Raw genomic sequence first — 26,616 nt, forward strand, 5'->3', positions numbered from 1 at the left:
ACGAACGACGAATAGTGCAATCAGAGGAACCAGGACGGATTTTATGAGAGGAGAAGAAGGAAGCGCCAAGCGTTTTCAGAGGCTGCAAATAATTGTACGATTATTATTCCACACAAATAACGACGACACCATTGGTAGTACACGGTTACAACAGGGGGCTAGAATGTATATCTCGGGTTCTTCTCTCGTTTTTACTACCGTTCTCCTCTGTTTCGTTCGAAAGCCCGGCCCAGTGAAGGAATTATTAGTGACCGGTAGGTAAGTATCACGATGGAGTTTCGTGCTAAAAAAAACCGTCCGCGAATCAGTGAACTGTTGATAAGCGTGCCCAGCTAGAGAGGAGCTAACGATTCAAGCAAACTCTCGTCGACGTAATTACTCGTACGGAATTATCGCGAGTTTCTATTGCACAAAACGGGGACGAGACATAGCCGAATATGGTAGATAAGTCCTTCTTTTTTTCTCTTTCTCTCTCTCTTTCTCTATCTCTTAAATCCTTACCGTCGAAGTACTGAGGGAAGAGGATTCTGGTGTACGCGGTCATCGCACTACCCCAGCTCGGATTTGCGACATTATTGCAACTGCCGTCGATGCTTCGGTACTTGGCCCTGGAATTGCAGATCGTTTGCCGCGAATTCGAGCAGGCTGAGCTAAGGGGAGTCCCCTGCAGCGACAAGGTTGATATGTAACGAGCGCAATCGCCTTTTTCCAGGCCAAATCTATAACAGATATCAGTTGATTACTTAACACTTTGCTACTTACATGTACCAATTGAATGCAAACAGATGCCTCGCGAGCTTTTCTTTTTTTTTATTATTAATCGACGTGCGGTTAGGAAAAGTAGCACGTTTCGTTTATCTTAGGAAGAACGGCGCGTGTCTGATTGTGACACTGTTTCGACATGAAGAATAGGATATTTTGAATTTTCCCGCGAAAAATGACGCGTTTCGGTTTTCGCGTTAAATTGTTGAAATGCATTTCGCGGTGGAAAATTGAACCTTTGAAAATATTGTTTAATAAATAATAATCCCGTTTAATCACTGAAACGAAGAGAAATATGAAAATATTTCTCACTCTCGTTCGATCAACGAACCGAAGAGAGGTTAACCCCCATTTGCATAATTAGCGTATATATGCGCGCAGTTTTTCTGGTCACCATCTCGGAAGCATATACATATATACGCGCATTCATACAGTGAATAATCGTAGATTACTACAATTTCGTGTTAAAGGCATATTTTAATTTTTTTCAAATGATGCAAATGGGTTACCAGCCGAGAAATCCCCGGAGCACCTGCCTCCCTCGGTAACAGTCGCGACACGAACCAGAGCCTGCGTCAATTAAGCGGGGAACACTGTATATTACGATCAGATCGGAACAAAATTTTTTTCTCCTCAATTTTTTCTCAAAAGACTCACATAATTAAAAAAGAAAATTAGATCTTATCAGTTGCTGCGGTATAAAGCTAAACATGCTTTTTTTTTCGTAACGAACTATTTAAATGTGCTACTTATCGCGACGAAAGACGAAACGGTTGAACTCTTTGGTAATTGTTCTCGTGACTTTTCGTGAAACAAACGAAACGTGTTACTGTTCAAAATACACGTCGATTAGTGATAACAACACGTGTCACTACTTTAGAAATTATCCATTGTACTTTGCAGAGTACATGGAGTATTTTACTATGCAGTGTTACTTATGCTTTACAACTTTGTTGCGAGACAAAAATTGTCTACCTTTTAGGAATTCTGAGGAATAATATGGTAATATTGAGACAGAAGTGTTTCTTCTTTTAATTTCTCTTACGTTAAAAATAGAATTTTTATTTATTATTTGAGATACTTGTTGCTTCTAAATTACCCCGTTAGGAAACTGTTAATTGTATTGAAATTAATAACAAGCTCTAAATAGGTTATTGGAATTCTTATGTGAAATATAAAAAGTGTTATGTCATAAAGATAAAGTTATTAGTGTTGTTCCAGTTTAATACGATCGGCCTTCAGAGAGTCAATAAATTTAACCCCTTAATTCTTCAATTCTTCAATGAGTGCGATTTTCAAGTGCATATAAAGACTTGTATGAAAGGTTCTATTTATCTATAAATATCACAGCGTACAAAATATTTGATCTTCGTCGTGCATCGTCAAAATAATGCCCGAGCATTCAATAAAATTAGATACAAATAAATGTGCAAAATATCATATTCGACGTGTACCATGTCTGGGCCATGTTCATATTTTCTCAAAAGAATCTTCCTTTTGCACAATTTCCATCTCCTTTTTCTCCGAACGATGACAAATACAGCGTTTCTCTACTAACGTTATCCTCTTTACAGAAAGACTCGGCATTGAAAAATGATAAATTCAGCGCTCGTGTAAACGAGTATATCACACACAAATATTCTTATTCTCAGAGATTCGTATAATTTATGAGATTTCATTTACAACTTACTTTAGCTTTCTTATTCGACCAACTAGCGTCTATCAATCTTCCCGTCAAGCGTTCAGGATAGTCAACTTATGAACAATTTAGCAATTTCTTTCTGTCGAAAGGACAATATCAAGGAAAGATACTTTATTTACACGAATTATTTGATTTCCTACGAATGTCGAATCTATCTGCAAGATCTGTTTCACCAGTAAAGAAACATTCTGCACGGTCGTAAGACAGTGAGTGAAAAAGGACTTGAGACCTAAGAGGTATATGTTACCTGCGGCAGCTCTGATGAAGGAGATAGGACGAAGCTTTCGTCGCCACGATGGCGTCAAGACCTCTCTCGAAAGCATCCTCGGAAGGATATGAATCAAGGAATTGCTTTCCAGCCGGCGTGTGAGCCTTCAATTCGACGCCAGCATTCGCGATATTCCTTTCGAGGGTGCTCATACGATCGACCAGGTCTAGCGCGAAACTGATCGAGTTGTTCAAGACTGCCTCGTCAATGTGAGGGAAATGTCGATTACGGAAATGACCCGTGTCTACGATGCCCCCGTAAGGGTAGTTCGACATCGGCAAACCTGAAAGGACACCTTTAAAAGCGTCGGTAAAAAAGATTCAATGAATTCAACTGGGTTCGTCGCGTCCTTATTTATAAAGCTTCTACTATGTTTGCTTCGCAAGATTTTCTTTTCAACGAACTCGTCGCCAAAGAGGCAATAAAGATTGAGAAGTATGTTGTACAGTAGATCCACATTAGTTCGTATAATGTTGGGTCCACGCTGGTTAGAATTGTTCGCGAACAGTAACAGAAATGAAGTATTCTAAGTTTTAGTCAATTCTTCCCAATATCGCTTATCATTCAGCGGTATTAATACTCACCACAAAAGAACCGCAAAAAACAAAGAAACAATAGTACTTATCGTGACCACTGTCTAAAAATAGATTGCGAAATAACAACTTTAAACACTGATTTCTTTCATCAACAATAAATATGTTACGACAAACTTTATCATTAGAATAATGAAAAACAAAGAAGTTAATCATAAAAATTTGGAAATAATATGTTTGGGACAATTGATCGACTGTATCCTTTGAACAGTGGATCAGAAGATAGTAGTATCAGCCGAAAAGTTGACAGCAATCCAGGGCAAAACTTATCACCGGATGTACAGTTGGTGGAAGAAATATTCGTGCATGTCGAGAAAACTCTGAGAAGACAGGGGCTCGAAACTTCAGCCAGAGTCGCGTGAAATATGCTTTAGCTTTGATTCAGTCCCAATTGAAAATATAACCGCTATTTAATGACTTAAGCATCGAAGTCCGAGTGGTCTCATACCAGAAATCCATGATTTTCACATTTTCGTGCATTTAAAACGAGTGGCCCCCCCAATCCGAGTACTCTATTTTAATCTTCAAAAAAAATTTTACGATACGTTTAAAACACCCCTGGACTTAGGGGATTAATAAAAATTCGTTAGAATGTACGAGTTAATTTGCTGGGAGGATTAATTCGCAACCTCGCTATATTTCTTCCACCGACTATACGTAACATTCGAGGCGAAGATTTTCACCGGCGAATGGGGAGAGAAAATGAGGAAAAATTGTGAGAAACAGCAATAGATTTGTTACCTGTATAACTAGCGAGGTAGTTTTGCAAAGTCGCCGGTAATTTGTAGGCACCAATCGAGTGCGAACTCCCAAGAAATCCCATGGTCTGCAGGGATACCCAGAGGATCGCCAGAGTAGCCACGGAACCCGCCATTAGACCTCCGGCTGCACAAAACCAAATGATCGTTATTCACTCACTACGGAAAACCTTCTGACTGATGATTCAACGCATACATGATTGTGTTTACAAACGCCACGCTACTTTTGTATTTCTTTTTTTTTTTATCGCAAATAGCCACGACGCAATACGATCTGAATCATTTCGTATAACGCCTGCGTTATTTTAGATCAATAAATTTCATTGTTATTATTGGAGGTTTGGAATGGGTTTGATTGATTAATAAAGCTAAACGAATCTGATGAATTATGATTGTTGTAAGACGCTGCTTCTTTTACATTTCATACTTTAAGTCTTCGGGTCTTTTTTGACCCATGGCTTTCTTATTTTTTTTAGTAACATTTGCTGTTGTGATGTTTATGTTCACTTAACGTTATATTGAAAGTTTATCGTTTAGATTCATATGGCGTGCTGGTGAGAAAAATTGTCACACGTGAGATCCCTGGGTCTTTTTTGACCCAAAGATCTTAAATGTACAGTCGAACGGAAAGGCACTGTGCAATTTTTGTTTTGTGGCACTGTACTTTTGTTCGTGACGAAGGAAAGGAATATTTAATTGTGTATAATATTGCGACATTATGTCTAAATAACAGTAGTATAAATTTTATTTATTCAGTGTGTAATGTTTGTTGTATATGTTTTAAACGAACTAAAGTCTGATTTTGAAGGTATAATAATGTTCAGGCACCTTGGGATGTAGAAACTTATTTAGGCGAGCTATTATGATACTTAATTCGAATTTAATTGAAACTGAATGACACTTGAAATTTGGAAATCTTGTATAAAGAAGGATTCTAGACTTTCGACTTGAAAATATGTTAACATTGATGCTGCTAAAAATCACTCATATTTTTTTTTTTTCAATATTATTCAAATCATGAATAGAAGTTTAAAAGGACATTGACGTCACTGATAGTGAAAGTGTCTTGAGGTTATCTGGGGTGTATATTTAATTCCGTCTAGGAATTAAACATTAGAGCTACTGATATGCAAAACTCAAATTTCAATTTTAACTATTATTTCATCGAAATGATTTAAAAGATGAAGATGAAACATTTTCGTCTCTCAGGTTGTATCTATTGTGTAATTAGAAGAAAAATAGAAATTAAATTTAAAAATATTCTAAAATAATATCTAAAATCCTGAAAATAATATAATGCTAATTTTTAAAATTTTCTCAAAATTGTTCAAGTTTTTTTTTGTACAAATGTTTTAGAGACGTGAAATAATTTTGGAGCCAGTGACTCCTATTCTTTTTAACTTTTGAACAAATAAAGCTGTTTCCTATGAATTTTAAAAATGAAACTCTGAATCAATCACAATACAACAACCTTGTTATTCGAAACGTGAGATCTTACAGTGACTATTATTAACACCATATCTAATCACCACTACAGCCTATTCAAGTAGAGACATAAATAACACATAACGTTTAAAAGTCTAGAAAAGATGAGGTATTTTAAAATAAGGTTCTTGCTGCAATTATCGGTATCGCAATTACTGTATTTTTCATTTAAACTGAAACGCGAACAAAACATTTACAATTGTTTTCAACTTCTGAAACGCTTCACATCATGCAATTTACTAAATTGCCCAATGCTTTTCAGAATAACTCATAATTACCCTTTAAACAGAATTAAAAGTGGACAACGAAGTAATTAAATAAACAGAAAAATTCGAGTTGCCCAATTTTGCTAAATCAAAAATTTACAAAATTTATCAGAGGAACATTTTGAAAATTTAAATCGTTGAAGAAACTTCACAATAAACATTCAAATCAGGGGCATGAAAGCTGAAATGTTCGGTTACTTTGGAAAGATCAAAAGCTCCCAACTCGTCTAAATTCATCGAATCCATGAAATACTAGAAAATTGTCTTTGGTATTCTGAAAACGAATGGTTGTAACGAAATATTTAAAAAAAATTGAAATTTTCCAACAATTCTCGAATCGAGAGACTAAAAGTGAAATATTGCAAATTTAAAATATTGTTTGACCTGCTAATTACGTGAATTCGACAGAAGAAGCTTCTATAGGCGGTACATTCTTCTTCGAGCTAACAGCAAAGGATATAATTTTTCTCCTCTACTTATATCATTGACAACGTCGTCTATAGGCAAAATTTATGAACGAGATTACTCATTTATCAGTGTGTTTGCAGTATCAAACGTGCTCGTTCGAGGCTGAATCAGATAGCTGCATTTATTTTTCCCTGCTATAATTCTACACTCCACGTGATTTCTAGAACTACGTCTTTCTATTCTTGTTTACGTTTTCTATGCTCTTGACACCTCCTTGACTTTAAGTTCACCTCATTATCCGCGTTTATGCATACTAATGTGTAGCTTCCTCGTTCATTTCTATCCTCCATATATGAACATATTTGCATAGGTCAATATTATTGCACTCATGTACGCTGCTCGTGGAAAAAATTGCAAATCTGGAAATTACACGTTCCTCCCGGCTACTTTGAGGAGAAAGTGACCTTTTTTAACCAAATTTTAATCATTTTTCCCATTTCAATGCCCCAAAAATGGAAATTTCATTTTTAAGGTGTTACAGTTCTCTCTTTTTCTGGTGAGCAATGTATTTCTACTATTTTATTTCGTTTACCATTAATTTGTCAAGACGAGAAATTTATGTGATTGAAAATGTACACCGAACGATGCACGGTGGAGTATTTGTATGCAAAAGTGAATTTTGTCGATTCACTGAGCTCCCCAATATTTTTCAGAATAATTTGTGATCACCCTTCGAACAGAATTAGAAGTCGATTAAAAAGTGATTCAAGTAAACGTATTCGAGTAAAAATTTGACAAACCTACGTTATTTACTGGAAATGATCCTAAATAATCTTGAAGCAAGTTTAATAATGAATTATGAATACTTTTACAAAACTCCAGATATGTACTATCATAAAAATTCTAATCTCGAAATAGAATTCTGTGTTATGAAAAAATTGGAAGAAATCATTCCTTCAAAAAAATGTATATATCTTAATAGCATTTTTATTTCAATTTATCATTTATAAATTAAAACATAATTTACTATATTTTAACTTTTAAACGACAACATGAAAAATTATGACAATCTTGCACGATAAAATTTCATCGTTACATGCTAATCTCAAGGAAGGTGTAACAAGCTTCTGCAATAATACAAGGCACGATTTTCAAATTTACCGAACGCACACGGTGCAATAAATTTTATTTCACACGGATGTTTAATCTCGACTTCGATCCTTCGACACGTCAACCATCGCTGTTGAGTAAATTTTCCATTTAGTATCTTTCAAAATCAATATTTTTCCGTTAAGTTAGCGTACACCGTCGAACAGATAAAATTAAGTATCTTTAGATTTGCTCAATTAGTGTATGACGGTCGAAAGAAATACAATAATGGTATTTGCAGTGTCTTTGAATCTGGTTGAATGCAGTATCGCGGCATAAATACATTTTCTAGCTTACAGCCGCTCCACTTGAGTCATGCATTCGCTATCAACAGAGGATCAATTGTGTTAGAATGGAATTTACCATCATAGTGCGAGACGTGATAACGGTATTAGAGATGTATGTGTGATATAGAGACAAGTAATCAATAATCAATACCTGAGGTTAACGGAAAATTTTATTTGTTGAAGACGATTCTAGAAAAACGTGGAAACTGTAATAAACGCATCGCTAAAGTAACACATGGAAAATTGGCAAAATATCTTTTCAAATTTTAAGTTATCTGAATGAAGTTTAGCAAACTATCTGAATAAAATTATCGAAATAGTAACGTTTTAACTGAAAATATTATGCTGAACATATTTGCTGAAAATATTTAACTGAAATGATATAACTTGTGTTTGCAACAGGATACAAAAATTAAATGTCTTAATGCTTTCTGTTATTTTCACATTTCTAGTATCTTTCCTACAATTGACGTTTCATTCAAGTCTCCCTAATTGCTGTCTTCGTCAATAGCCAGACTAATACCTGTTACATGCACTACCTAATTAATTCACGTTTCGCATAACGTATACAGTGCAATTTAAGTAACGTACGTATTTGCATTGAACAGTCTTCACTTTCACTAGACACTCCACCGCTTTGATATCCAAGTCTGTACACCGAAGCCATTGGTTTTAGCCTTGTATGGCAATAACTAGTTTTTCTTAGGGTCGAAGCAAATGGAAAGACTAAAATTAACGCGTTTCTTACACGAAGTGCAAAAAATGAAAAATAGAGGTGAAACCTTGTCACTGAATATGTAACAACATTGACAAAAGATGTACAGTCGAATCCTGGAAGGTTTTCTCGTTGAAAATAGAAACAACTCTGACGACATCTAGCAGTAATCGATAAATTTTGAAATAAATCCCGAATTGTGTCGGCCAAAATTAATTTCTACATATTTCAATTCCTTCTGAACATTAACAAAGAACTTTAACTAAACTCGAGACCAAAACCAACGTGCCATTTTGTACTTTCGACTTACTGTTATTACCTCGTGAATAAACATACTTCGAAATATATTTCTAGAATTTGCAACAAATGTGTTTACTCGTACCTGTTTTCTTTTTCTTTTCAGCAGGCCAATATAGATTGGGAATATTTATTTTTAAGAAAACTTTCCATCTCCCATTCTCATCTCGCAGAAAAAAGAAACAAACGTGTATCTTCCTATGAGAGAACACTGCAGAGAAAGTTCAGTGTAAATTTAGTATAGTCGTGTCCATCAAGGATACTTAATTGTGCTCGTTTCAAGTCCCGATTCTGAAACGCCCTCGCGAGAACGAAAATAGAGCCGTAGATGTATAGTCGATGGAATAGTGATGAAGCATAAAAATACACGCAATCTCAGGGCCATTCGATGTCAATTCGGAATTACCTCTTTCGTTGCGGTATATTTAAAAAAATTTGCCTGCGCCTCAACCCTTTTACCGTGGCAGACTTTGGTATGTAACGCATGTGGTAAACAGATTTTCAATCGCGACCGCAGAATTCTTTGTTTCTGTATTAAACATTTTTTAAGAAGTTTGAAATTCAAACTAAGAATTTATAGTTTTGAAATTTGTGTCATTAACCCTCTATGGGCCGAATTTTTTCCTCGACTATAGAAAAAGTGTATGTAACGTAAAGTTAAGAAATATCGTCCTATAAATACAGAATAACAATGAATTCAGCGGTTTCAACAGTTTTATTATAACGAATACATATTGTGACTTTGAAGTAACAACGGTTATCAAGAAAGTTACTGGTTAATAAGGAGACATTGTGCAACAAGGCGTTTACGCCATTTTGTGGAAAAAAGTTCAATTATTTAATAAGATATCGATATATTAGTACGTGACTTGAAAGTTACACGGGCCCGTAGAGGGTTAAATTGAGACGGAAGTGGGAAAAGGGCAAAAATTAAGGATTAAATTAAGGTGAAAAAGCACTGTGCGAGAAAACATTCAAAACGCCTATAGGCGCCAAGGACAGAGGGTGAGAAAATTTTTGGGGCGCCTATAGGCGCCAGCAGCAGTGAAAGGGTTAATCGTTGACAGCAGCAGATTAATTTTTACCAATAGATTACTATTGGACAGGTAGAGACGAAGGCTTACCACAGTGTATCTTAAATTTGAAGATTTTAAGCAGAAAATTTAAATATGAATTCTGAAATAACGCATAGCCCTGGATGCGGCAACATCAATCGATCGCTTAATGCTTTAATTAACGACCTCATATCGCTTCCACCAACTATAGGTTTGAAAGGGGAGACGACACCTTCGCATCTCGAGCCGCAAAACGAAGTTAAAAAGAACGTATAGTCGGTAGAAGAAATATAGCAAGGTTGTAACTTAAAGCATTAAGCAGCGACACCAATTAATGCAGTAACATCCAGGGTCGAAAGCGACATTTTTCGATTAGGGCTGATAAGGGAATTTCGGTAACCCGAAAATTTGAAACTTTGCAGAAATATAGTTCAAGTGATGCTAATTACGAAACCATTTTTTCTTTCAGCAGTGAAACAGTCCTAGGAGTGGAACCACCCCCTAAAAAACGGTGAGTTTTTATATTATCGTGAATATTTAGGAAATCGTACAAGATATGGAAAGAAAGTTAAATTCAAAGATATGTAGTTTTTGATGGCCATTCTTATTTAAAAAAAAAAAAAGTACTTCTTGCGGTTCTAATGGGTGTTTCAGTTTCTTGTTTTCTCAGGTTTCTGTGAATTTGCTTGCCGATATTCTTGAACGTGCCCAACTTTGACGCCTGATTTCACGATCTCGCTGTATTTCTTCCATCGACTATACAAGTTAGACGAGATCATACGAAGTCGGTAAACGGTGTTCTCTTCTTCTATCGTTTTTTCTCCCCCGACCTTTACGAACATTTCGCGAGAAGATATTTAGAACACAGCTTGCTATCTGTTCCCGTATGTTTCACCAACAGAATTTCTACTAAGGTAATAAAGTGGAGCCTCGTTACGTCATAGTATCTCGTGTTACCATGATCATTCTGAGGAAACACCTATCCGTTCATTCGTGTGACTTTGGAAAACAGAGTATGTTTGAATGTTGAATTAACAAAATCTTACCCTTAAAAATTTCAAAATTCGAAATTTCGAACTTTGAGATTATGAGTGATGTGAGTTTTGAAACTGTAATATGGATTTTAAAAATTTCGGGTAACAGGAACAGTATGATTTTATTTTCAGACTGAAATATTGGTATGAATGTTCTTTTTGTTAACTTTTGCTTAGTGTACGTAATTTTTTTTTGCAATTACACAGCATTAGCTCTTTTTTTAGCATGAATTGCTTTAACAAGTAGGAAGAGCCTGCTGAGTCACAACTAGAAATAGACGTTCCTTTGCCTATTAACGAAATTGCAGGGAATCTTACTGAAGTAGTGAACAAATTTAAAATATCAAGGAAAAGCTGCTACAACGTCCAGAAATGTCTGAAATTTGATTTTGAATAACCTGGAAATTTCAGCGCTGATGCAAAAAATAATTTAAATCACACCTTCTAGTTGAGACGAGTGTGAATATTAATATAAAGTTTTTATATTATAGTTTAGAATAATAAATTAAATATGAACACTAGAAGAACATTTAATAGATTTCAAATGAGTTCTTTAGACTTGTTCGAATAAGATAACAGGCTGTTAATATTGTTGGACACTTTGCACCTTCTGTTTTGCAGCGTAGAATCTAAATTGTTTTGACATGAACGCTGAACTTCAGCTTCAGCTGTCACAAATGTGTTTTTATTATCTGCAAATCATCTGTTCAATCAAGTCTAGTACAAATATAGCAAGCTATAAATACTCGTTACTGTTTTTAACTTTACCATTACCCTTGGAACTAGGCTCAGTTCGCTACTATTGTTGAACGCGAAACTACGACAAGCAACGGTTAACGCCTTTATGGAAATTGTTGGATTATCTCTAACAACACCCTATGGAAATAATCAAGTGAGGACAAAAATGTCTCCGCGTTATTTTAAACAAAGGCACTCCACCAGATGTGTCGGGTGTCCGTCTTCGAGTCACGCACTGCACAATGCGATACCGTAAAGTAAAACAGTTCCTAGGCATAAGGGGACCCCAACTTTCCTTTTGGGTGCCCAGAAACAGTCCTTTAGAACATTCAATAGCGTAAAGACGTTTCCTCTGAGTCAAAGACCATTTCTTTTCATAACCCATTTCCAATAGAAATAACATTCAACATGCTTTTTGCAATATAGATAAAAACTTGAAGTTTTTAACAAAGATAACACAAATAACTCTCCTCTGAACCCTTTCGCGACGGTGGAACCAGCCATCGGTACGCCACTAACGAACGGGGGTCGTCATGCCATTAGTGCACACCATGCACATTAAGAGTGTCTCGCGTTTTTTCAAATCTTAAATCTGTTACACTTATTTCTACGCTGATTGTGAAGTTGTGCGATTTAAATCGAGAATGTAGGTTTACAATTGACGATTGGTTTTTTTCTAGAATCATTAATTCTCGCACAAATTCATCTGTCCCAGATTTATTTCTCACTCTCAAGGATACACGATGAATATTTATACCGAACAATACTCTGCTGTACCGCGGCTACATACTCATATCTCGTAAAGCCTCAATCATGCAATTGCTTCAAGGAAGAATACCTGACACTCGGTGATTTTTCCATTATACACACTCCAAATCGTCTTGAATTACGTGACGTATTTATAGCAAATTCTTGACAATATAATCATTCATAATTACACAGTGCTGCCTGAGTAAGGGGACTGCCAAACAAGCCTACTCGTGATCACCTTAACTGAATAAGTTTTTCTCGAGAATTCACTGTTTATCTACAGATGGTCACATATGTAATGGATATTAAATTGAGATCAGTTTTTGGCTCAAGTAGGTACTCAAGTAGGACACGTGTCTCACTAGTCGCGAAAGAGTTAAACGAAAATGTAATCAGTTATCGAAGAAGTAGTGTCATCTACTGCATGATGCTCCACAAGGCAAACCTCTTCTTAAATATACCGTTCATTGAAGTGGTTTAATTGATAATAAGGAAGTCCTAGATAATAAAGGTAAGAATTTAAGGTGAAGAATGAATTAATGATTTCTTAGGAAGAAAGAATTTTAACTTCTAATTATCCTCATAAGAGCACAGACACGCGTGCGTTAAAATAGATTAAGTTCAAAGTGAAACATCATTTAGTAAATTTAACATCAGTTATGGAAAAGAAACAATGTATTAGTGTTTCCTTTTAAGAAGGAAGAGAGATCTCATAAAAAGGTTAAAAGTGATTATAACGTGTGTTATTTAATAAAGAGAGCGCTCTATAAGTTTCAAGGTAAAACGAAACGACGAAATAAGCTTAAATTCAGAATATGGAACTTTTACGTGGACTCAGTTTTAGTTTAAATAAAATTTCAATTCAATATTCTCATATTTATGAAAGATATCGTTGGTGTGTACTACTTTCAATATTGTGATCGTGTTTCAACTTTGCAATTTTATTCTACTGTGCAACGAAATTTTGTTTAATATTTAATGTGGATAAGTAAAAGGAGATCGCTTTATTATGGATATTTTTCTATTTGACAAAAGATGAACTATGTACATTCGATAATTTTATAAAGAATGCAGACATTTCGATTTATATATTCTGAAACAAAGTACAATTGTGAATTATGCTGTTTGCACACGATACACGTATTGCATAATAATTCATCCACTTAGATATTCCAAATTTTTCGAAAACAAATCACGACCTCTTCTCATAGGCTACGTAATCGTAAACAAGTTTCCTGTTTCTAATAAAATATGGACGTGTTACACGTGTACATTATACTGGCAGATGGTACAAAAATAGCAACGAATATGGAAAACTTAGGGGAAAAAAGCAAACAAGATTTGTTTAAGAATATTAATCCTTCGAAGTAATATTGTGAGATTAGGATAATTACAAAATGAAACACTCTGGAAGAATGACAATTTTTAATCAGACGAGATCCTTTTTACAATAGAAACACATAAATTAGAATTTAAGTTTGAAGTGAAACATCATTTAGTAGATTTATCAGTTATTGAAAAGAAACAATGTATTGTAAACGATTGTATGCATTCTCAAAATTTTCAAATTCCTATAAGGCTAAGGGTACAAATAGTATTATCGTTTTATAAATTGTCAAAGTGATTATACAATTTTTTAACTAATATTTTAGCCCGGAGTACTCCTAAAATTAACATAAATTATATCCAGTTCCTTATGGAAATATTAATTAGCTATTAGTGTTACGAAACTTGCAATAAAAAAAAATTTAGACGATAAATAATTGTTTGAATTTTATAACTGAAATATAACAAGAAAAATGAAAAAGAATGTGTAAATTTCTGGAATGACTTACAATTGTTGAAAAAGCAGTGGAAGAGTACTTACTTGGTTGCATTACAAGGATACATAAAATTGAAGAGAAAAAAAAAAGAGAATGCACAAGACATGAAAAATGTAAGGTATTTACCAGGGTATTTTTTTTCACTTTAAATTTATATTCCACATTGAAAATTTTGTTCCACTTTGTATCGCAGGATCAGCGATAGGTGTTTTTTCTTCTTCTTAACTTTGTACTGGAAGATCTATTGCTATGTTAGTACAAGTGTTTTCGTATGCGCATTACAATTTATGTTTACGTATTTCTCTTGTCCACCATTTTAGTAAAACTTCAGTAAAACTTTAATAAAACGGTAGAATGCTTTTATCGAAATTATATCAATAAATAATTTGCGTTGAATAACATAGTGAAAGTGATTGTTAAATTTAAATTAACATATTTACATGATGTATCACGCGGCATCGCTATAACTATCACGAAATGAACGAGGGCAATACCCTAAGAAATAAGCAACATCATTTTATATGCTATAATAACAAGATATTACAAAAGAGTGATTAAATTGCATTGTAAATCTCATTCTTGAATTCTTCGAGAATTTTGAAATATATTGGTACAAATATAGAACATTTTTTATATGAAAGTTCTGAAAATAATATCCTTTGTTTTCACGTCATGTATCTTTTGTTTGTGGGCCAGCTGAATTAAAAGAAATTGCTCTACAAAATGACATAAAATATAGAAATACTTCCTATGGAATGTCATAAGTATGGAAGTATTCCTTTTCATATCTTCGATGTACGATCATTTCTTATTTATATTAATGTCTACCACAAAATGCAAAGAGTTGCATAAGTTACGTTTTCCAAAACATTCAACATCTTATCTATAATTTTCTCTCATTTTTGCTCGAAGGGATCGTAAATAATTTTGGAAAATCGTAAAAAAATGTCATACATAAAAACCGTTTATAATATCGAAACATGGAAGAAACATCGAAGGAACATTACCAGATACATTATCCATAGACTTCTCCAATCCGTGCATGGTGTAGGCCCAGCGATTGTTGTCGACCGGCGCAACAAGAAACATTTTTCACACGCAAAATGGAAATAACTACGTTAGCAATAGAAACAATATTCTCGTGTTTATTGACACATTTAACGCGAATTTTTGCTGATGCCGGTGTAAAGCAAACGCGAATACCGACAGCTAATCTACCGTTCAAAAGATTTTCCTTCCAACTGAATTTCAGTTAGACGAAACTCAACAAACTTGAAGCAGCTTTGATCGTGAACTCGCTACGTGAAACAGGTACTTCGCTGGAGGCTGCTCGTGTAGGTGTAATCGCCTCCGGCAACTCATGCGAGTGAGAAAAATATTTACAAGTATTATACGCTCACGAAAACTGGCTATTGAAGACGAACCGAAAAGCCTGTTCAAGATAGCGAAGACGACTGAACGTGAGCACAGCGCTACGGACGGTTGAACTCTGTCTCTCTTTTCTATTCCCCTTCTCTTCCGTCCAATCGCTCTCTTGCTTCAACGTACTCTCCCGCCATTCCGTCTCTGTTCTCCATGTTCGATACAAGCGATCTTCTCGCTTACTCAGGCTGTTATGTTCTTGTCCTATATTATCTCACACTCTATGCCTAATTTGAAAATACGCATCCAATTTGGTGTATTGTATCTTTTACTGCCTCGACACTCATATACTTTTCGAGGTTTTCTGGAGATTCTTTCGTATAACGATCGATACCTTTAAGACAAGGTTCGTATTATTTCTGTTTTGCTTCACACTTACGATTACTTTTCCTTCGCACACGTTCATATACATTAAGCTGCATACACATTAGCAAGCAGATGGTATTATGTAAGTTTATGGAATAAATTCAATGAAATTTTTCGTACGCAGTAGCGTTACAAATTACAATATGGAATGATATTTTATTGAGTGTATTATACACGTAACATTGCTAGATATTTAGTTTTGTACGTCAGTGCACACAGTTTTGTAATGCACTCCTACTGTCCTTTTCTCGCGTTTACACAGCATATGTGCTTTTTTAGTTTCTCCATTCTGCGTTCCATGTACTCGTACCGTCCTGCTCTCACATTCAGTATCCTATATGTTCATGCTACATACTTTTTTGTTTTTATCAATCATGTATTTCTATTTTCTCTACGTTAGCGCTCTATATGCTCGTACCATCTTTCTCCACCTTCTTAAACCGACACTTCCATCGTTATCCCTCCTGCTCTCCCACAATACCCGTTAACAATCTTTTTCTCTTTTTCGTTAAAACGCACGCGTGTTTCGCTCTTTCTAACTTTCTGTCCTTCTCGTGTATCTCTGTCACTGTCTTGCGTACGACTTACAAGGTAACCCCCACCATTCTTGCACCTGCGCTCTCTTCCAGCTGCCTGCTTGGTGTGGATATTCCCATCTTCATTTAACCACAGTCTTCGTGCATCTCTCTTCTTCTTTTTCCCATTCTATCTTGCATTATACTACGAACTCCCCGTCTTCGTTTCGCTAGCGCCAGCGATTCTCTGGATTTGCGCATTTACTCGCTCGTTCGCTCGCGAGGCCCCACTATCAGGGTAGGGTCACCTTATTTCATGGAAGAAAAAAAGTTCTATCACTCGGTGAGCACGTGCTCGTCCGGGCCCGTACCCCTCACTCTTCGCTGCATGCCCTCTCACCGAACGTGTTCCAGGGTATCGCCGGCTGATTCTCCGTCGTCGTATGATTTTCTGTTTACTAAACGAGGATGACGCAGCGTATGATTTTAACGTAAAATTTCCGAATAGTACACGATTGAATTTCCAATAATTTCGGAAATGCTTCCGTAAACTATTAATCGACTGCGGAAACCTTTCCCTCGCAGTTACGTTCACTTATTTCGTAGAACGGAACGAGTTTTCACTGGAGTAACGTTTGTAATTCGACTTCGAGTGTAATCAAAGATTGATCTGTATTTTGGAAAGGTATGTACAGTTACTAGCTAGTTATAATTAATAGAAAATTCAGTGTGCCAGAATTTTACATGTGAATATATGTTCAGTGATTGATAGGAAAAATTAAATGCATATATTTATTAGTGAAATTTGCATTAAAATTTAAATATATATGTTAAGTATCTCTTCTTTACATTAGACACTTAGATTGTGATTTATAAAAGAAGATATTCATTTTTATTAATTGACAAAGATAGAATGCATCTGAAGAAGTATTACCTTTATGTTTAATAACTTATTAAGTATTTACAATTAATTACTTCATTTATAAATAGATATACGATTGTCTAAAATGTTAAATATTTTATATAAGTACAGTACAGTCTATTTTCTCCAAGTATACATCTGTGAATCAGCTGTTTAATCGATGTAATACGAATGATTCATAAAAGTACTCTAAAATATTTCAAACGTTCCTGCGAATGTATGACTTTGCTAGAATTCTCATTTAAATATGAATTACTTAATTGTCCATTGCACATAATCAGGAGCCACTGCAAAGTCTGAAGTTTCATATACATACATACTCTCCTTTGAAATTCGAACACGCAATATATGTAAACACTATTGATTTGCACTTGAGTTTGGTTTGCTCGATTATCCTTTACTCGTTATATACACTTTTGATCAAAAACAAACATTTTTGCCAGAAATATGGTTATCGCCAGAAACATTCAAGATATGAATGTTTCTTACCAAGACGATGCAAGGTAACGTTGACCATGGAAATAATTGAACGTATAAAGAGTTTCTATTTTCGTAATGTAAAAATTACATCCGCGGTATGCTAAAATAAACGCGTGACTCACGAAAAAAAAAGAAATATTGTCTATTTATATAATTATTATTTCAATGATATCTTAGTGACTAAGAAGATGGTATGTAAATATATAACAGGTGCAATGTTTGCAATATGTAATATTTTGTTCATTGCTTTTCATAATAATGTTTTATTTTACTTACTATATTTGTAATGGTAGCTGAGGAATTACTTTTCCAAATTTTAATTCTTAATGTAAATATTCTATATGTGAAACATTCTCGTTTATCCCCTTAAAATTGCCGCAAACAAACAATTGGAAACTTTACTTTTAAGTCAACATTTATAGCTTTTGTATTTATTACTTCCAAAATTTGTACAAAAATTTCCAGAAGTACCTAATAAAAATAAATACAAATCCAGGGAACCCCCTATAGAGATAGGAGAGCACTAAACTATTGTATTTTTCTACATGAAGTAAAATGGCCCTTATAGGTAAAGCCGCTAAAACCCTTATATTCATACCTAAACGCACCCTACCAAATATTCCAGTACTTTTCCACTACTTACTTTCACTCTGGCATTGCTGTCCTGCGCAGTACCGATATTTACATAAGGGAACAATGTGGAAGTAGAGAAATGCGCAAACTCAATGTTAAATCGATGCAATATGCAATATGCAAGTATGCAATAAATACTTTCGTCAATAAAGTCGATATGTACAAGTTAACATTTGCCCTTTGTTTGTTGAAACTAAATTTCTCTACTGGAGGATTGCAATGTTAATTGTACTAATCATCAATTGTACCATCTTTCACTTCTACGAAACTTCAATATTCAACACTTTTGTTATTACTATATTGTTATAATTTATTATATCTGTGATTATTAAATGCGGTGTTTTTTTATGGTTATGAAAATGGTTAGTAACATATTAACATTGAAACATTTATTAAAGCAATTGAAACGTGTGGTAACAGATCATCTGAAATATCGTCAACAGTTACGAAATGTTACATAATTCCAGCACCTATGTAAACAAACATTAAGGCTTGAAAAAATTGAAATTTACAATATTCTAATTAGTAAATATTACATCGATGTTGAAACGAGTAATACAAATGACGTAACTGTCAATTTACGTAACTATGATAATAAGTTGTTAAAATGTTATTTCAATTTCTAAAACTGATTTTTATAACAAGTGTACCATTCTAAAAATATTAAATAATAAAATTTAGTGATAATAATAGTCTAACGTATCGTAAAAGTTTCAAAGTTTTTTACTAACAATCATATCACTATTATTGAATTAAAACCAAGCAATTTTTTAGGACTGTTCTGATCGAAGAAAGCTTCTTTAATTTAAGTGCGCTAAACCATTCATCATTGATCATACGGTGTTAATTCTTGACGTTCAGTGAAAATCTACTTTCTATGAAAGTACTGCCCGACTTAGAAATCTTGCATATTTTCTACTCATATTCAATATCTAACTCGACTGCAAATACTTTCAAAGAGAAGTTGATTGAAAATTGAAAAGCATGTAGAAAATTTTGATATCTGCGATCGGCAAATTAACTCTCGTTTGCCTAAATTTCACATTAATAATTCTTATCTAGGAATTTTCACTAAATAAAATTGTTTATTTTCATATTTCCTTTTTAAAATTAGTAACTGAAATGTTTGACCTTCTGCATAGTTATGACGTCACCTAACCTTAACCTACGTTCGACGTTAGAGTATTGATTCGGAATTTGAAACATAATATACATATATATATATGCAGATGCAACTTGTTGCATACTTCAGAATCTGCGGTCATCTCTGAACGCACCAAAACAATTCTTACTTAAGATTTGAATTACTATGTCGAATAGTAAGCATGTGGAAAAATTACTTTTCAAATGTTGTAATAAGAATGAAGTAGCCTTAATCTATAATTACCACGACAATTTATTTGAATTATCAGCAAAATAATAATTATATTATTCTTATTGTGAAGAACTTACTAATTACATCTGATCTGTAAAGCAAATTGTGGTTTTTCATGTTTTCAAATGATCTAGACATTAGCAATTAAAGAAAAAAGTAAACCTCAGTCTAATTATTAATTAATTAGCACATTATAATTAAGTAAAAAAACGTATTTGTTTACATCAAAGAAAGAAAATATTCCGTCTATATGCATTTATCTGTTATTCTTAACAATAATTAAAACAAAATACACTATTATCGTTAATTCATCCTTATAAAATTTAATTTTATGATCTAATTGCTTATTTCCTTAATTAAACGTTCTGTGGTATTAAATTTGATCCATGAAAATAAAGTAAACAATCACATTTGAAACACATTTCCTGGTTGCTCAAGCCATACCGCCAACAACACTTCCTAACCTCTCAATCTATACTACCAACGGTGCTTGTATTAAATAAACTTTCTCAGGAATATTTACATAAGCTCCTAAACACGCTCCTGTGCAAACGTGACAAGATTTTACATATCAATGCTTGAATGTCTGAATCGTCATTCTCGACATTGTGACATCAATGTGTTAGTCTACGCCAATGGAAACCGACTACAGACTCACCCAAATATGATTTCTTGAAACGCTCGGCTCCTAAGTTCTCACAGAGGAAATTGTAGACGTCCACGCTCATTTTTTCGTTTGAAAATTAAATAGTTAAACTGATGGAGCCCTACACTCGTGACTTTTCACAAAACCGGTAAACAACGAGAAAGCTAGCACCTTCGTAAGATCGATAATGCTTTTCAACGTAATTCGCGAGTATTGTCAATCACTTCTCACGTGTTTTCGTATCTTGAAGACGAATTAATTAAGGGAAATACACAATGGAAAACTGATCGATATGTAACAATTAGCGAACTGTTAATCGCCACAAATACTTCCTAACTGAAAGTACTTCTTATACCATTGACCACCCGAATTCGACTCTCCCGGTGTCGACTCCCCTCCTTTATTTTTCTACAGTGCACATGCGCTTTATCATACGGATCTATATGTCTGCGCCCATGCATACCAACAATAAAACAAACGACGTTCTGGAAAAAATGACAAGCGTTCAGTTTAATTTTTTGTCTCCCGCGTTTTCGAGTGGTTTAGTTAGCTAACCTAATACCGCGTCCACATTTTTAGTTGAATTGCATTAATAATGAGTTGAGTAAAAATTGAGATCTTCAGACGTGCTATTGCGCGATAAAATTGAAATGTGTTATTTTGGTTAGGATATCTTTGAAAAATTTATATTTTAAACGATTCAAGTTTTATCATTTGTTTGACATGATTTATTGCAGTTTAAATCTGCCGCTACTTGCAGAACATTTCATTCAACAACATTGAGTGTCGCAATTAGATTGGAATATTAAAATTTCATAGAATTCTCGTGTTTTCCGCTTAAAAAACTTGAAGTTTTTCATTCTGAAGGTATTTACATTTTCATATAACGATTTAATAGATTTAAATAGTTTAGGGATTTTTCAGCGGTTATACTGCTTCGGTTCCAGAATGTACGTTCTATTTCTAGTAAGTTCTCGAAGCACCTACTTTGACGCATCATTAATCTACTGTTTCAAAGCAACATTCGTATAATTGCACTTGAATTTAAATTCTCTTAGTTCAAAGGATGTTTAACATTGCTTGTTGAAAATTTCACTCATTCTGCTCATTATTTTACGTGCATAAAAATTACAAAATTTAATTATGGTAAATTTATTCACCTTACCTGTGAAATATTTCATTGTTCTGTAGAAACGAAAAGTAACAAAGCATAGAAAATTTATTGCTTTTGCCTTAAATAATTGTAAACTTCTAAGGCTGTTTTAAAAACATTATTTATTGACATCATTAAATAATTATTACAGACAACTGCAGCTTGCGTTTGAATTAAATTCAAAAGGAGAGAATTACAAAAAATAGAAGAAAATCTGTGCTTCGCATTATAAGCTACATTCTAATTAAGCACACAACATGATGTAAAACGTGTTCCTTAGTGAAATCTATATTTCGTTCGAGCTTCTGCATTTCACGGATTCCTCCAACACGGCCGTAGTGAAAGTAAGTAAAGAATACACTGTCTTTCAATTGATGCGTGCTTTACAACACGAAAAATAGTTCAAACGAAAACGAACATGATTGCTTTATCTGTCTTACTTGTATTCCCACTTCGTCATGAAAGTCGGGAAATACCGAATGGTGGGGAACAGAATGGCAAAACTATATAACAGTCAGTATCCTTATTTGGTTGGATGGTGGGGCAGGAAACGGTAGGAAGATCATACGGAATGGTTATCCGTCACGCGTGTATCACGTGCTCGCTCGACCGGCCGGCATCTTTACCGTTTCTCTGCAACGAAGGGATAGAATTTCTTGTGTTTGAACATAACATTATTAATCTTATATTTTTCCACTGGAATTATACATATGTATATAGAGAAAATACCGTTGCGAGATAACAAATGATATTTTTAATTTATATTTCTAAGAATTGTGTGGAACGTAGTTTGATTCAGACAATCACGTGTGTCCCATATCAAGCGAACTTTGAAATAATTGATATTTAGATTTTGTAAATATAAATGTTCAAAACATATATCTTGTTAATGAATTATCAGAATATTTTGTTAGTTTAACTACTAATTTAGTGTCTTACGATGACACAAGAACATCAAGGTGAGATTATCATTTAACCTAAAACAAGCAGTTTGATTAGTCTATTTTATGTAGACTTAAGCAAAACTTATAGGAAAATAAAGTTCTATCACGTGTTCAAGTAGCTTCATAAACGTCGTCATACGTGATGAGCCATTGGGTCATGAAAAAACTGTTGCAAATATTTCCCAGTGGAACAATTTGTTTACGAAGAGAAAAAGATGTATCAGATGAAAAAAGTGTAATTTTTCCACGATTGCACTTTTCAAGACGTTAAATAAAACAAGTGATAATTGTGATGTAATTTGGATAAATTACCGTGTCACTATATTTCCTTATTTATCGTAACTTACATTAATCGATTGCTGTGTGTATAATAAAGTATACGTGTGTAAATAGTACACGTTGGTCGTCTACACTGTGTTAATTTGAACCGTGTTATTTTTAGTAATCGGAACAGTTCAAATTCGCTATTTGGGCTGTTATCGTGTATTTTTATTACAAAAGAGAAAAGTTTAACTAAGTATAGAATTGTTTTATATTGTTATCTTTTTTATTAGTGTCAGACAGATGATCTTACGTATCATTATTATTTAAAAATAATACAAACTCTACTGTTTCTATTTTTATATTATATTTCAAGCGAAAAACTGATAATTTTGATATGAATACTACTTCTGCCATTCTGATACCGCTTCATTCACTACATTATCACTGTCCTTATAAGATCATCAAGGGCGTTATTATCTTTACGTTATTTAAATTACGCTATTAAATCTGTTACTAAAAGATTCTTAAGAAAAGTCTTTTTATCTTTATTGAGAAACACAACGATATATGTAAATTTATGAATTCGTTAATCATTAACATACTTTAGTAAAAGTATTTAAATATTCCCAGAAATATCTCAAAAACATTGAAATTCCAAATCGACCCAAGGGACAACCGTATTGTAATTCGATTCCGCTTTTTTGTCGGAAATCGTTTTCTTACATAATAGTAAGTACATAGTAGCGATCGAGAAAGTGCAACGAATGCGTCACCTATTATTTACTGCACAGAACTGAATACGATGCTGCTCGTTCGATAACGGTGAATATAACATTTTTGGCGGGAATATTCAATTTGAAAATGAACGTGAAAGCACGTGACTAATATACAGTTGTTTTCTGTTCTGTGAAATTCAAAAGAGGAAAGAACTAGAACAAAATAATGAAATCATACAAAAACAAAATAGTTACAAGTGTACAGTGTTTTAATGGTTTTTTATTCAAAACGCAACAATGGAAACGAAATAACACTAGCAAAAAAATATTTAATAATTATATTTTTCCGAGCTTTTGTTCTTATTAATTATTTAAATTAACAATTATCATTAATTAAGGGAAATAAACAATAGAAAACTTTTCATCTATGTAGCATTCATAATTCTTTATACTACAACATTACAAATTAGCTTTGTTAAATATTATTATCTTTGCAATTTCTAATATTTGAAATCAAATTAATAATATTTCAAGCTGCATAGATAAATCACATTTTATCATAATTAAAAAGAAAGGCAAGAATATAATTTTTTGACACCGGATTCTGTGTATAATAAGAATTTGCAGAGCTCGTATTTTAAATTAATATTTTTCAAATTAACGTTTCGATGTTTCAAATTAATTATATTAAATTTAAAACGTGAAAAATAAACAACACCCGTTAGAATAACCATATTATGGAGGATAGTAAATTGGTACTGGAAAACTATTTTTGCTCGGAAAGATCGAACATTGGCGGGAATCACGGAAGATAACATTTTCATTCATAATAAAACTACAACATAATACTCCGTTATTAGCATTCACCGTTGCTTCAGTCTCTTAAAAATAAGTATTGAATTCAGGTCACACTATTACCACTGCAAAATTTATATTCGCAATCTCATTGCCATGTTCGAATTAGCCTAACACCAATATTTATTCCGAGTACAATTCTCTTATCAAACTAAATAACAATAAATATACTTTTACTCAATGAAGTAACCCTTTCGCGTGATTCCACAAATTTGTCGAATAAAAATGACACAAAAGAAACCACAAAGTCAACCCAGTCGTTATATTATACAGTACAAAATCATTTCAGTCACTGCAACATTAAACAAAGGATAGAAATTCGCCATATCTCAGACACGTTTTCCATGTCAATGCTCTAGCGAGCGGAAAATAGAAAATATTCGCTCTTCTGCGATAAGAACAGGTATGCCGCGAGCGGGCACGTAAGAATACCTAATCAGCGTGCACTACATCCGTGCAATAGTTCCTTTTTCAAATTCTTTCAACGAAACCTCAGTTAAAGGCATTTTAGAATAAAATCTCGATCACATATCGAACAGTTTAAAAAATAATTCAAGTCAACGATTCGTAACCCTATGTAAACACAATGTACAATATCGCGATAATTTTCGCGATTTCGATTAATCGCTGAAGATTTTGCAAATGCGCGCGACAACGAAAGCGCGCGCACGAATGATCGACGCACGAGCCGATCGTGAACCGGATCAACCCGAGGGAGAAATTTAAGGTGATCCTGTTGAAATTTCGTGGATCAATGATCAATGCAGAAAGGTTACTTACCGTGACACGACGACGGTGAGGATAATTGGACAGGTTGGGGCACGTAGATGAGTTCAACTAGACACCGATTTCAGCCACCTTGGCTAGTTTATATTAGACTGCAGCTCGTATTCGTTCCACCTCGAGTGCGCCTCTGGCTGATCCTCGCTTTTCAACTGCAACTATATACGAAGACGAGCTCTATCGGCCAGGCAAGTGATTCTAGATAGCGAGGCCCCTGCCTGACACTCTCATTGGTCACTCGATCGTGTACTCGTGTTTCAATGCGATCGCTACGGGGTCGTTCCGGGTCGATCTTCACCCCGAACGAAAAGTTCATCCGCTCCGAAGAATTCAGCGTTCGCCTCGTCAACCTCATTGGTGGTTTCTTCTTTTCTCTATTGAGAAATACAGCGAGGTTGTAAAATCTGTCATGCGTCGAAGTGTACGTGTTGCGAATGTTCTAGCAGGGGAATTGATAGAAATGCGAGAAGATGAGGACCTGAGTCCTTAGTCAGCTGTTTGTGAATGATGTACTCAGGCTCTTTCTTTCAGGCTCATTCTTCACGTTGCTATAATGGTCTTTGTTTTTTCATCTGGATTCTAAGTGTGTGCTTAAATTTTTATCACATTATCCACTACTTTCTTCCAACGATTACCATTGATGTTGGTTACTTCATTCGGTATCAGTTCCACTTTCTTACATTTTGGCTAGCCAGTTGATGTGCGTTCGCGCTGGTGTACTCACGTCAGCCACAGAAAGCTGTTCAGCTAATGAAGGTGTTCAGGTACAGAAATATTAAAGATGTTGAAAATATTGGATATTAAAAATAATAAATACTAAATATTAAATATTAGGAATACTAGGTATTAAATATTGAAAATGTTAAAAATATTAGGAACACTAAATATTAAATAGTGAAAATGTTAAAAATATTAAATATTAGGAACACTAAATATTAAATATGAAAAATATTAATTAGTTCATATTTAAAATACTAAAGCGTATCTTGGTAACAAAGCATCGTGGGAAATCACCGGCCGAGAACTTATCTGTTTAAACAAAGGATAGACTTGCAACCGAAACCATAACCGTTCACATTTTAGTCTTAAACTTCGTTTAGCATAACTTCTGCGTTAAACTCATTCAAGTGTATCGAATAATGTTAATAGCCATAAACACGTATAGACTATAGTAACGTTGAGCCTCTTTCACGTAGATAGAGCAAGCGAGACCACGAGACGGGACTTCCTCTTCGATTACTTCGTTTCGTCAAAAATCATAAACAAACCAACTCCAATTCTTTTAACAATATATCGCATATTAATTTGAACGAGCTCTAAATTCAATTTCAAATTATACCTATTCCCGCTCTTTGTTATTATTCGCCTGCAACTCTGATTTAACGACTGCTAAACCAAGGGCCTGTACAGAACTAGACAATCACTGACTCGACTTTTCATTCAGTTGATAAG

General features: G+C 34.2%; 1 protein-coding gene across 3 annotated transcripts in view; it reads right to left on the reverse strand.

Moving 5' to 3' along the window:
• The window catches only part of LOC108572814 (peroxidase-like), a 33,874-nt gene extending 8,595 nt beyond the window's left edge, over window positions 1-25,279 (reverse strand). The window contains exons 1-4 of one of the 3 annotated variants that reach the window (XM_017935127.1): window positions 25,162-25,279; window positions 4,067-4,210; window positions 2,712-3,027; window positions 502-719 (exon numbers count right to left, since the gene is read on the reverse strand). In XM_017935127.1, the coding sequence (XP_017790616.1) occupies window positions 502-719; window positions 2,712-3,027; window positions 4,067-4,199 (667 nt within the window). In that variant the 5' untranslated portion in view covers window positions 4,200-4,210; window positions 25,162-25,279. Of the gene's footprint in view, window positions 1-501; window positions 720-2,711; window positions 3,028-4,066; window positions 4,211-15,097; window positions 15,413-25,161 lie in introns of those variants that run through there. The other 2 variants (XM_017935126.1, XM_017935125.1) reach the window with 2 other exon arrangements.
• Between the last annotated feature and the right edge of the window lie 1,337 nt (window positions 25,280-26,616).

This window comes from Habropoda laboriosa, unplaced genomic scaffold, assembly GCF_001263275.1.
Source record: "Habropoda laboriosa isolate 0110345459 unplaced genomic scaffold, ASM126327v1 scaffold22, whole genome shotgun sequence".
In the NCBI taxonomy this organism is placed as follows: Eukaryota; Metazoa; Arthropoda; class Insecta; order Hymenoptera; family Apidae; genus Habropoda; species Habropoda laboriosa.